The sequence below is a fragment of the Heterocephalus glaber genome, unplaced genomic scaffold, assembly GCF_053883595.1.
Source record: "Heterocephalus glaber isolate CG9 unplaced genomic scaffold, H.glaber_assembly_v1.0 deba00001444, whole genome shotgun sequence".
In the NCBI taxonomy this organism is placed as follows: Eukaryota; Metazoa; Chordata; class Mammalia; order Rodentia; family Bathyergidae; genus Heterocephalus; species Heterocephalus glaber.
In genome coordinates this window covers 9,801,729-9,814,271 of record NW_028258297.1, presented here as the reverse complement: position 1 = coordinate 9,814,271, position 12,543 = coordinate 9,801,729, and the positions used below count along the sequence as shown (strand labels likewise).

Genomic DNA, 12,543 nt, shown 5'->3' with positions numbered 1-12,543 from the left:
CAACACACCCTCAAAACCAAAGCCAGAAAGATCAGGTCAAGTTCATCCATGAACAGGGAAGTAAAAATTCTAAACAAAATATTAGCAAACAAACTTGTCAGAAGTTGCTCTACAAGAGGCACAGGGAAGTGAAAGCAACATGAACAGATATTTGCACACCTGTACATACAGCAGCATTACTCACAAGAGCCGAAAGTTGGAAGTGACCCAAGTGTCCATAGATGGCTGAATGGATACACACAAAACAGTAGTTTATCCATGCAATGGGTACCCAGAAGCCTTTAAAAGGAAGGGGACTCTGACAGCTGCTACAGTATGGATGAACCTGAATCAAATTTCCCCATAAGGTCAACAATGAACCTAAACCACTGAATTTGATTCGGTTCTCTTCCAATTTGGTTTGCAACCAGAATCCTGGAAAGAATTAAGTTTGTGAACTATAAAATGAGCCCTGCTTCCTTGGGGACTCAATGATTTTGCACCCAGATGCATGCCCCAGAGAAATTCATGCACATGAGAGCCAGAAAGCAGGCACAGCCAGGCACAGTGGTGCACACCTGTAAACCCAGCATTCTGGGAGGCTGAGGCAGGAAGACTGAACGTTAGAGCCCAGCCTGGGGAATTTATCAATTTAGCAAGACCCTGTCTCAAAAAAAATGAAAAGACAGGGCTGGGGATATAGCTCAGTGGGAAGGCCTTGGTTCAACCCCTAGTACCATACAAAAAAGAAAGCAAACTCAAGTGTTCTATACACAGGACTCCTGTAAAACCCAAACCAAATGACCTGAGCATCCATCACAGGTGCTTGGAGAAACTAACCTTGGGGCCTGTGGACAAGGCGAACTCCATAAAAGGGAGGACACTGAGTGACACTGCAGGAAAGGTGTTGGCAAGCATGACACGGTGAAAGAGAACAAACTGATTCTGCCCGTGCCCAGAGCAGCAGACCTAAGCCATGCTGTTCCCTGGTGCAATGGAAAACGATCTGATCTGGAAAAGCCAGGAGTCTACTTTGTGTGGGATGGGAGAGCTGCTGCCCTGGGGGTGAGGGACAGAGCTGTGACAGGTAGGGCTTTGAGTTGGTTTCAGGGTTATGTGGCTGTTTTCTTTATAAGTATTCCTTAATCTCTGCATACACTTTTTTTTTTTAAGACAAGGTCTCACTATGTGGTTCAGGCTGACCTTGAACTTGCATCAGTTCTCCTGCCTCAGCCTCCAGAGTGCTGGGATTACAGGCCTGTGGCACCACGCCCAGCTTTGTATATGCACTTTTAAAAATGTATGTTCGAGGGCCAGGGATTTAGCTCAGCGGTTCCAGCCCCTGCCTCTCAAGCACAAGGTCCCAAGTCCGATCCCTGATACCAAAAAGAAAAGTATGTTTGAGTATATTAATTTATGTTTGATGGTATCTAGAATAAAATTTCTAAAGTGGTTTTTAAAAATTATCTTTCTGGTTAACAAACTGTTCTTTTTTACTTTTTGTATTTTCCAATTTTGCTTAAAATATTGTTTTATTCCTAAGATGAAAAACAAAAACAACTAAAAGCTCTATTATGAAAACAGCCCACGGCCAGGGATTTAGCTCAGTGGTGCCGCCGCCTACCCCGAAAGCGCAAGGTCCGCAGTTTGATCCCCAGTACCAAAAGAAAAAAAAAACAGCCCTGTTTTCCTCCCTGGCCCTCGGGACCTGGCTCACACAGGGCCCCCCGGGCCACCCTCCCTGACCACCTCGTCCTCACCCTCTCCCTCCTCTAGACCCCAGGCAGTCACCTGATGGACTCCGTCTGGTGCCTGCTCCGCAGCGGGTGAGTATCACCACAGGCCTGACAGGAGTAGGCGTACTGCAGAGAAGTGACCATGCTGCGGGCCCTGCTGGAACCTCGTAACACGCAGCCCCGCTGCCCGTGGTCCTCGGTTACCTCCCTCCCCGCCAGGCTGTGCACAGCTCCCAGCCTTTCATCTGCCAGGTTCGGGACAGGGAGGTCCCTATGTGAGTTGGGTGAGAACAGCCCTCCTAGGCTGGGTGGGTGGTGAGAGCATCAGCCAAGTGTCAGCAGTGACTGCTGCCCTTTACTGCTGTGGTCAGGGACACACGTACACCTCACCCTGGGAACGAGATGCTATGGCTGTGCGAACTGAGCCAGGCTTCTGCAAGCACAAAGGGCTGAGCTCCTGGGCATCAGCATTTGTGGAAGTGGGATCCCCACCCACCAAGGAGAGGATGCCCGGAGTCCTCCCACTGTGTGCCTTTGCCTCCCCTGGCCCCAGGGGTGCTGGGCCCAGAGAAGGGGTTGTGGATCTGATGTTCACCTATGCGATACCCCTTTCTCCAGCCTGGGATGACCCTCCTGGAGTGTGGGCCCCTAAACCAATGCCTGGTGCACATATCACTTGCTCCTCTAAGCCCTGCCTGATTTGTACAAGTTCAAGTTCGTCTGCCTTAAATTACAGGCACAGGTGCTGGGTGTGGTGGCACATGCCTGTAATCCCAGTACTTAGGAAGCTGAGACAGGAGGATTGCCATGAGTTTGAGGCCAGCCTGGTCAACACAGTGAGTTCAACGCCAGCCTGGATTACACAGTAAGATCCTGTCTCAAAAAACAAAAACAAAAATTATAGGCACAGCCAAAGCCACCTGATTATGATCTCCTTGGTGCTGTGTAAGGTATGAGAAGTGGTCGCCGTGTAACATGCAGCCTCAGTGGAGCTGGCCTCACAGGAGAGAGGCAGCCCAGGCCCTGGCAGGGGCCAGAGCCAGGCCCTAGGGGTGGGCCTCTCCTTTGCCCTTAGGTGTCTGTTGCTGATCTGAGTCCTCCAGAGAAGCCCCTTGTGGAGACGGGGCGCTCCTGTCCCACCCCAGGCTCTAAGCGGCACTTAGACCACCATGCAGGGTGGGGTGCTTACTTGGGCTTCTTGACATCTGTCATCTTGGTGTGCTCCCCGAACTCCCGCTTCAGGAACTCCTCCAGGGGCCCCGACTCATAGGGCCGAGAGCCCCGGAACACCTCATCCTTCATGCGGAAGTACACGCCACGCATGTAGGACATGGACTTGCCTAGGAAGAGGAGAGGGGTTGCTGGGAAAGCAAGGCCACACAGGCCCAAGAGGAGTAACCACTCTGCACATGGGCCAGCACTGCTGGAGGCCACAGAGGTCAGGGGTCTCCAAGGGGGGGACTGCACCTAAGCCTCCCGCCCTTCCCTGCCAACTTCCCACATGGGCAGGGAGCCCTTTCCACAGCCCAAGGCTCTGTGCCTAATTCTATATTCATAATTTTGCATTGTTTTCCTTAAAGAAGAGCCCTGAGAGTGTAAAAGTGTAAAACCCAGACCCACCCATGTGTCACAGAACAGCCCTGTGCTGTGTGTCTGCCCGGCTGCCTGGGGAGCCGTGAGTTCCCTGTGCCAGGGGAAGTGTGAGTGGAGGGTGGAACTAGGTGACTTCCCAGCCCCCAGCCACAGCTCCTGGGAGTTGAAGGCCTTAGATGGCGCAAACACGGTCCCTAAAGGAGGATGCGACTTTTCCAAGGAGGCTGGGACCCCTGCCCACTGCCCCCACCCAGACTTTCTGGCCCAGGTTCCCAGAAGACAAGAGAAGGCACGGGGCCCCTGAGGCTGTGGGAGAGAGCCCTGCAGACTGCTGGACACCAGCCTGACCATGCCCCAGCTTACTGGGTGACCCCTCTGGTCCTCAGTGTCCCCTCCTGCTCACCTCACAGGGCTCTGGTGAGAATCATCAAAATGAAATGAAATACTCGTTGGCATACTGCAGCGGGCGACTTGCACCCGATGACCCTCCCTTCCCTGACCGTCATGGGATGCTGCTCTCAGTGGCCTCCTGGGCTGGTCGCTTCCCAGGCCCTGCAGCACCCTGGACTGCCTGGCATGGTTTCTTCACATCACCCAGCAAACACCCAGTTGCCTGTGTCCCATCCACCCTGCCTCCCCCTTGCCAGCAGTACCCAATGGAACACACAGGCCCTCCCTTAGCCCATGCTCCATTCTCTCCTTCCCTCCTTCTTTCCCTTTCTTCCTTTTTTGAGACAGGGTCTTGCTATGTAGTCCAGGCTGGTCTTGAGCTCACGGCAATCCTCCTGCTTCAGCCTCCTGAGTGCTGCAATAACAGGTGTGCACCACTATGCCCAGCTGCACTGCCCCCTTCTACAAAGCTCTGCCAACACACTCAGCCCCTTGAGGGCAGATCTCGCCCCACCTTGCCCTACCCAGCCCCCAGGACTGTGCTCACTGTGCAGGATGGCCAGGGCCAGGATGCCCCCCGTGCTGGTGCCCGCCACCCAGTCAAAGAGGTCCTTGGTGGCCACGCCTGAGGCCTTCTCGATGGCGATGAGGAGCTGGATAATGACCAGGCCTTTCACTCCCCCTCCATCCAGACAGAGCAGGTGGTCGTGGCTGCAGTGAGGACAGTATCGGAAGTGAGCGGGGACTCTGACTGCCAGCACTCAGGCCCCAAACTCAGTCCGTCCCCTGAGCAGCGCATGACAAAGCTGGCAGAGCCTGCTGTGGAGCCTACCCTACTGCTGTGGGGTGAAGGACTAGAGCACCGTGTGTCAGAGGGTGCAAAGGAAAGGATGGCAGGAGAGGGCGGGGTGCCTTGGTGAGCAGGCACTGCAGTGCACCCCATGTTGGCATCCCCATCTCTGAGGGCAATTTGGGTCAGTTCTAGGCTCACCCAAGGCAGGTGTCTAATGAAAGTCTGCTGCAAGCAGACAGGCCCGGGGTGGAAGGGCTAGTCCCTACAGCCAGGCCAGGTCCGGTGGTGAGGGGGTCATGGCCTCCACTGGGGTGGGAGAGGCAGGGAGGATGGTCTCTGTGGCTGGGAGCAGGACGGTGTCACCAGCATTAGCTCTAGGAGGACACTCCCTGCTAAGCATATGCCTGTCTCTGAGTGAAGGAAGGAAGCCTAGGAGTCAGGACCGGTGCAAAATTACATGCTGGTGATGCAGGGCTTTGCAGATACAGAGCCTGAGCCCCTGAGAGCTGACTAACTCATTCAAGTCTCAGAGCAAGGTCTTCTAGTCTATGTCCTTTCTGCCACACACCCTGCAGGGAATGCACTCTTCCATATCAGAGGCAGCCCCTGCTCCAGGCCTGGGCAGCCAGGTCCCACACTTCTGACCCCCTTGCCTGAGGCGTCTGAGCCCTTGACAACCCATTCTTTTCAAGGCCACCCATTATGTGTACTCAGGAGGCAACTGAGAGTATGCACAGGAATACATACCCCAGGGCCCAGGTAAGGCAGCTATATCTGTGGGAGGACTGAGTGAGCCCTGCACCCTCCAGAGTGACTGCTTAGGAGAGTCTGGCTCGTTTGATCTGGGCTTCCAGGCCAGGGCTCCGTAGGCCTCTCCTGCCACCCTCTGGGCTGCCAAGCAGCTGGGTATCCAGGAGAAGGCCCTGGAGATGAGACGCAGAGGCCTCCTCCACTAACCAGCTGTCTGTGCCTGCTGGACACCAAACAGGGCTCTATTACTCCCTGAGAAGCTTCAAGCCAGAACAGCGGGTTGGTAACTCCTTTGTCCTGTGCCGCCTTCAATCAGGGGCAGGCTTGTCCCTCTGCCCCTCACTAGGCCTGCCTAGGAGGCAGCTTGGAACCTGCAGAGGAAGGTGGATGGGTGGGGAGGCCAGGTGGAGCCCAGCATCTCTCCAGAGAAGTCCCAGCAGCCACACCCTCCTCTATCCCATGCTGAGATCGGGGGAAAGAGTAGGGCCTAAAGCTCCGGGCACTGGTCCCGAGAGCTAGTCCTGCCTGTCACAAATTAAGGAGCCATCACAGTCCCCAGGGACTTGGTCTCTGCCATCAACTGTGTGAACTGCGTAATGAGAAAAGCGGCCTCGCAAGGCATGGTGGGAAGCAGGCAAAAGCCCCTGAGCCCACTGGGCAAGGCTTGGCACCCAGGCCCTGCCCTGTGCCACTTACGTCCGCTTCTCATCCCTCATGGAGCTCAGGATGAAGGGTGGCTTCCGGGCGCGGGAGATGTGCAAGACGTCCTGTAGCTCTGCGAGGCACAGGGCAGGGGCGCTTGGCCGGTGGGTCCCCGACCAGTGCCCCCTGGACCCCTAGAGCAAATCTGGAGCTGAGTCACCACCCCACTCCCCCATCATCTGCTCCAGGATAAAGCAGAGCAGGAGGCCGTGGGCCTGCTGGGAAGAGAAGGGGGCTGGCTGTGGGGCTGCCCTAGGAAGCCCTCCCCAGGGCACCCCCTAAACTCCCAGATTCTCAGTGTCTTCCTCCCTAAACCCTAAGCAGGAAAACCCCACACATCCCAAGGTCTGCTGTGCACCAAGCATTTCTCCTTGCATTGGAGCGGATGCTCTAACAATGGCCCTGCAGGATAAGAATCACTATTGCTAACTGACGGTGGGCCGGGTTCCAGAGCAGCTCTAAGAGCCTCATGGCTGTCCAAGGTCATTTAGCCACAAGGGCTGAGTGAGGATATTGCTCATTGCTCAAGGGTGAGCTTCATGAACAAAGGGAGACCTCCTGGCCACCCTCACACTGCCCATGTCTTGGTCCCCAGGCTGAAAACCTCTGGACTCAGGCCCATTCCCCCACTCCACGCAGCTTTCCTCTGACCCCAAGGCCCACCATGCCCACCCTCCTGACAAGCAGCGTAGCCCCAGGTGCCCAGCCTAGCAGTGCCCGTGACTCTGGTCCAACAGTTCTCCCACCACCGTGAGGAGGCCAGAAGCAGTGAGGTGGGTGGGCTGCAGGGCAGACTCCCTTGCCAGGCACATGGCCATAGAGTGGGTGCAGAGAGCGAGAGACTGGCTGGGAGGGGCAGCCAACAGTGCCAGGAAGGGAGTAGGAAGGTGCATGTGTCTGCGTGCACAGCCAAGAAGCGGAGGGGAGGCAACAAGACTACAGCTAATGTACCGCAGGGCTGGGCTGAGAGGCCTCCCTAGGCCTAAGCATCACCCATCAGCCAACGTGGCCCAGGCCGACTGTCCAGCCTGGCTCGGGTGACTGCCTGCCTGTAAAATGGAAACACAAAGATGGGGGTGGGCAGGGAGAGAGGTGGCTGCTGCTCTGCCTCATGGGAGAGACCTTGACTTGAGGGGCTGGGGTCCGCCTCCTCCAATTTGCTCTCTATTTAGGGGCCCCAGTGCTCTCTCACATATACTAATATAGGGACCCCACTACCAAACAGCCTAGTTTCCTAGGGGGGGTCAGGCCCAGAAAGCCCAGAGCAGCATCCTCATGTCCAAGGGCACCAAGAATGCAAATGCTCATTGCTGGCCTACATTCAAGAGCTTACAAGTCCCTGAAGGGCCCAGCAGGGGGCATGACAGGCCTCACACCAGCAGACTCAACTCCGAGTCAAAGTCAGAGAGCAGGGACTGGGCCCTCACAGCACTCCTCACTGCCTACCCTGAGCTCCCAGAGGACGAGAGAGACCACAAGAGTGCCCACCTCATGAGTGTCATGGGAAATGTCCAACCTGAGCCTGTGCCCAGGGCGTCCTCTTGGGGCTGATGAACCACAGATCCTTGGCCAAGGAGCCCCAAGGCCTCTGGGATCTGCGAGGAGCTGGCTGCCCACATTGGCTAATCTCGTCCCTTCCTCCCTTTATCACTCCCACCCTGGGTCCCGTTTCTTTCCCACGGGGACTGCTCCAGTCCAAGGCCTGAGCACAGCTGGAGAGGAGGGCAGGGGAGGGAGTGGCCTACCTAGTCTGCTTAAGCTGATCAGCGGGGGCTGAGCTCTCTCCAGGGAGCAGGGGAGAGGCGATGCCACAGAGCCGTGCTCCGAGGGGGCCCCTTGGATGGGTGGGAGGCTGCAGTTGGCCCCCACAGTTCTCAGCAGAGTCAAGAACGCCTTCCTGGTGACGACTTTCATGGATTGGGGAGATGGCACAGATGGAGATGGTGTGAGAGGTGACTCCCTGCACACAGGGACCCTGTCCCGTAGACCCGGCAAGTTGACTGGGGGAGCTGACTCTCATCTGCTACATTCAGAGTGGCCTACTGGGATCTGGGTAGGGGCGGGGGCCAAGTGTGGGACATAGCCAAAGGAGGAGGGCAGAGTCACCCTGCCCATTTGAGGGGAATCCTTTCTGTCCTTCTACTCCAGCCAAGGAAGCAGGGCTCCCACCTCCAGGGACAGCAGTTCTCAAAATGCCGAATGGACAGTTCCCTTCAGAGTTTGAAAGGAATGAGCCAGCCGGTGGGCACTCATCCCACTTAATGCATGGGGCAGCACATGCACAGGCCATACACACAACCAGGCACACGCCAAAGTAACCCCCACAGCTCCATGCTACCCACTGGAGGGGCTCCAGGGCTCTGCCAGAAGGACCTGCTGCTTCCAGCTCTGAAGCCAGGCTTGGGCAAAGGCACAGCGCATTCACATGCGTGTTATACACAGAGCGCATGCGCGGGGCTTGTGCAGTAAGGAACACACGCTAACCCCACTGTCCTGCCATTGCCTACCCCATCTCTACCCCTACTGGAAGCCTGAATACCCCAAGATGGGATAGGGTTGCATGGAAGAGGCCCCTGGCTCAGGAAGCCTTGGGTGAACATGCATCTACTGCTCAGGGCCCCTGTCTGAGGGGAAGGTCGCTGCTTGTCTGAGTCCCGCTGTGCTCCTGCCACTCTCAGCAGATGGGACGGTCCAGGAACTGAGGCCTGGGACTTCACTCCTCCTCAGTGTGGGCACCACACGCCACCTCCACCCAACTCTGGTCCCGGAGGGCGGAGCACATACGTTTGCTGATCTTGGAGGCTATGAAGGCAGGAGTCTCCCCAGAGTCATTCGGAGTATCCACTTCTGCTCCAAACACAATGAGGGCCTTCACCATCTCCACGTTGTCTTTCTGTTAGATACGGGGGTGGGGGGTGGGGGGTGTTTGCAACAGCTCAGGGAAATGAACAGAAAAGCATCCTGGGGCTCTCCTGTTCCTCACCCCCAGTTTGAACTCCACGGTTTGTAGGTCCATGCTTGACAAATGGGCTTCAAAGTATCCCTAGGTAAGGGCTTAAAATGCAAGCAGAGCCATGTATGGTGGCGCATACCTGTAATCCTAGCACTCAGGAGACTGAGTCAGGAGGATCACAGTGAGTTCAAGGCCAGCGTGAGCTACACAGTGAGACCCTGTCTCAAAAAAGAATCCAGGCAGAAACTAAAGGTGACTCACACAGCTCCTCCTCCATGGAAGCAATGGACCCCAACCCTAATCCAGGACTCTAGGGATGCTGGCACCTGTCCACGGCTTTCAGGAGGGACAGAGGGCACCTGTGTGAGGACTGGGAAGGCTGTTCTGCCCATCTAGTCCAGAGAAACTGAGCACACACACTACGATGGCAGCTGTCAAGGGTAGCTTCCTGTCACAGAGCACTGTGCATAGGAACTTCCCGGCAGAGGGGCAGGGGCTAGGCAGGGCCAGGACAGGGGCAGGACAAGATGCACAGGATAAACCAGTAGACTGGCCGCCTGGAAATCTGCACTCTCGTCTTGTCACTTCCCTCCTTCCTGGGATCTGATCACCTTGCCTAGGGAATGAACTGCTGGGTCTAGAATGGGGCTTTCTAAGCAGTCCATGTTCCTTTAGGATTTTTAGAGGCACAGGAACGTGTGTGTGTTAGTCACTATTTCTGTATTTCTTTTGGGGTTTTCTTTCATCTGTGGCATTGCTTCCCAACTTATGGTAGTGATATAACATTGACTTCCAGATACTTCAGAATGCTTCAAAATAAGCCAACTTGAGGAAGTCACTGAGTGATGAATGTGCCCAAAGGTATGCGAATGACCAGATAGCGAGCGACATCAGCAGTCCTCAGAGTAAAGCTCTGAGGGCCCCATGAGCACACAAGGCAGTGTCTGAGGGTCTATGAGGTTAGAACTGTTTTCATACAAGTGTCAAGATGTGATCTGGCTTTGAATCATGTTGACATTTGCACTGATATTGGCAGATGCCTGCAATCCCAGCCACTTGGGAGGCTGAGGCAGGAGGATCTTGAATTTGAGGCCAGCCTGGGCAACACAGCAAAACCTTATCTCAAAGTTAAAAAGGACTAGAGATGTAGCTTAGTGACAGAACAATTGCCTAGCATGCAGGAGGCCCTAAGTTCACAAAATACACCAAGACAAAAAAGCCCTTGGTGAAGCAGTGTGAGTTACACAGCTGTCTGAGATACTAATCAGTATCTTCTCGTTCACAGACACCTTTTGTACTGCAAAGAATGACCAACAGACGAGTATTTTGAATTTTCAGATTAAGGATGCCCAAAGGGTGAAGTTTATGCACATGTTCCAAAATCCAAAAACCTGAATCTGAAACACTTCTGGTCCCAAGCGTCTTGGATCAGGGATCCTCAACCTGTACTGTATAATCAAACAGGCCAATGTGACACAAAAGCACACATAGACAGGAGACCCCTGCAAAGTACAAGAGATGGCATCGGACATTTATGTGACAAGAGTGTGAAAAGTTTGTGCAGATGCTACAACCAATGTGTTAAAAGCACGCCTAGAGTCCTAGCATTCTGCTGAGGCAAGAGGATTGTCACAACCAGACTACTGCCCAGTCTGGGCTACCTTATGACTTAGGGAAATTTTGTCTCAATAAAAAAAATTGTTTTAAAGAGGCTGGGAATGGGGCCGGGGATTTAACTCAGTGGTTTCGCCACCTGCTGCACAAGCGCAAGGATCCAAGTTTGATCCCTGGTACCAAAAAAAAAAAAAAAAAGGAGGCTGGGAATGTAGTTTGGGGCAAAAGCTATTGCTTCAATCCCCAGTCTGAAAACAAAAGCGAAACACCTGCCATTGTCAACTCTTGGTGTCGTATCACAGTACTCAGGTCTACAGAAGTGTAACTATACATCCACATGAGGTCAGCTTTTCTTCAGTTTTCTACTAAACAACATATTGCAGCTGAGTAAGTACAGCAGGAGATAGGAGAATCATGTTTTCTGTGAAGCAGGCATTAAAAAGGTTCACAGAAATGTAAAATGATGCCAACTCTTCTCATTCATCACTTATTTTTTGTTTTTGAAAATAAAGTTCTTTTTCATAAAAACATCACTGCAGCTCGAATGTGCTTGATTTACTACTGTTATTTTATTTAATTTAATTTTATTTATTTATTTATTATTTATTTATTTGGTACCAGGGATCAAACTTGGGACCTTGGGCTTGTGAGGCAGGTAGCAGAACCACTGAGCTAAATCCCCGGCCCTACTATTGTTATTTTAAATGAATTAATAAATTTTTTTTTTGGTACCGGGGACTGAATTTGGGACCTTGTGCTTGCGAGGCAGGTGCCGGAATCACTGAGCTAAATCCCTGGCCCCTGAATTAATAAATATTTTGAAAATATCTTACTTTACACTTCTGGTAAATCTAGACAGATGAAATCCCTATGAACAAAAGGTCTTTAGGATCTTCAGTATTAAGAGTAGAAAGGGACCAGATGGGCCAGAAAGTTTGAGAACTGCTGAACCAGAGCCTTCCAAGGGCTCTTCAGTGCTAAAAATGTCCAGGACCTATTTATAGTTTCAGCCTCTGGGGCAGCAATGTCTCCACCAGAGTTCTGACCTTTGATACAGAACAGGGTGTCTCTCCATTTGTCCTGACTCTAACTTCTTTTGGAGTTCCAGGGGTCCCTCCTGGTCTCTGACTCAGACTTGCTGCATAGATATTTGTCCATGTGGTGTCACCATGGAAAGCAAGCTTGCATACACATGTGCCCCTCACACAACGCCAGCCCCCTGGGGGTAATCTGCTCACACTGTGTGTCTGAGCAGACAGTAGCGGCTAGAAGGGCAGCAACTACACTAGAGAAAGCCAGCAATTGTCCCACCATGGCCACCCTGCTCAATGAGTGGCTCCACCGTCCAGGGGCTTGCGGTGTGCCAGGGAGATGAGAGCCACCGCAGGTGAGCACTCTTCCCTGGGCTGAAGGGAAGGAGCCACCCACTCCCCTCCAGGTACTGCACATGTCGTGTAATGTCCTGCATGGAGCTATCACATGCCTGTTATTCATCCTCTCAGGACAAGGACATCAAGGCTGACAGGCACTGTCATGCCCAGGGCCACAGTCAGCAGGCAGGGTTGGATTTTCCCTCACTGTCCCTGTGTGTCACACTGCGGGCCAGGAGGGAAGGTGGGGGCGGCTCACCAACATGGCCAGGTGCAATGGGGTATTGCCGTGCTCGCCACGTGCATCCGCGTTGGCCCCATGGGTCAGCAGCACCATGACACAGTCGCAACGGTTGCGCATCACCGCCACATGCAGGGCCGTGTTCCCCGAGGTGCTGGTGCTGTCCACGTCACAGCCCCGCTTCAGCAGCATTCGGGCCATCTGAGGGGGACAAGCTGGGCCAAGTCAGTGCCGGCCCTCAGGGAGCAGTTGTGCCCCATGGCACCTGGGCACGGCCGCTTCCTCCCTTAGTGGCCTTTAGTGTGCCGGCCTCTGGGTACAGACCCCAGATCTGGAGGTGCCCAAGACCCCGGCTCCCTCACAGTACTCCAGGAACTGGGACACAAAAAGCCAAAGATGTATGACCGACTCTGGAGGCTTCT

At 54.0% G+C, this 12,543-nt stretch overlaps 1 protein-coding gene across 10 annotated transcripts in view; it reads right to left on the bottom strand.

Moving 5' to 3' along the window:
- Pla2g6 (phospholipase A2 group VI) overlaps window positions 1-12,543 on the bottom strand; it is a 49,034-nt gene that overhangs the window by 11,962 nt on the left and 24,529 nt on the right. For 6 of the 10 annotated variants that reach the window (XM_087213897.1, XM_087213894.1, XM_087213899.1 and 3 more), the window contains 6 exons: window positions 12,140-12,322; window positions 8,728-8,836; window positions 7,689-7,850; window positions 5,938-6,016; window positions 4,246-4,409; window positions 2,905-3,055 (listed from right to left, as the gene is read on the bottom strand). In XM_087213897.1, the coding sequence (XP_087070023.1) occupies window positions 2,905-3,055; window positions 4,246-4,409; window positions 5,938-6,016; window positions 7,689-7,850; window positions 8,728-8,836; window positions 12,140-12,322 (848 nt within the window). The remainder of the gene's footprint in view (window positions 1-2,904; window positions 3,056-4,245; window positions 4,410-5,937; window positions 6,017-7,688; window positions 7,851-8,727; window positions 8,837-12,139; window positions 12,323-12,543) is intronic. The other 4 variants (XM_087213898.1, XM_013072562.3, XM_087213902.1 and 1 more) reach the window with 1 other exon arrangement.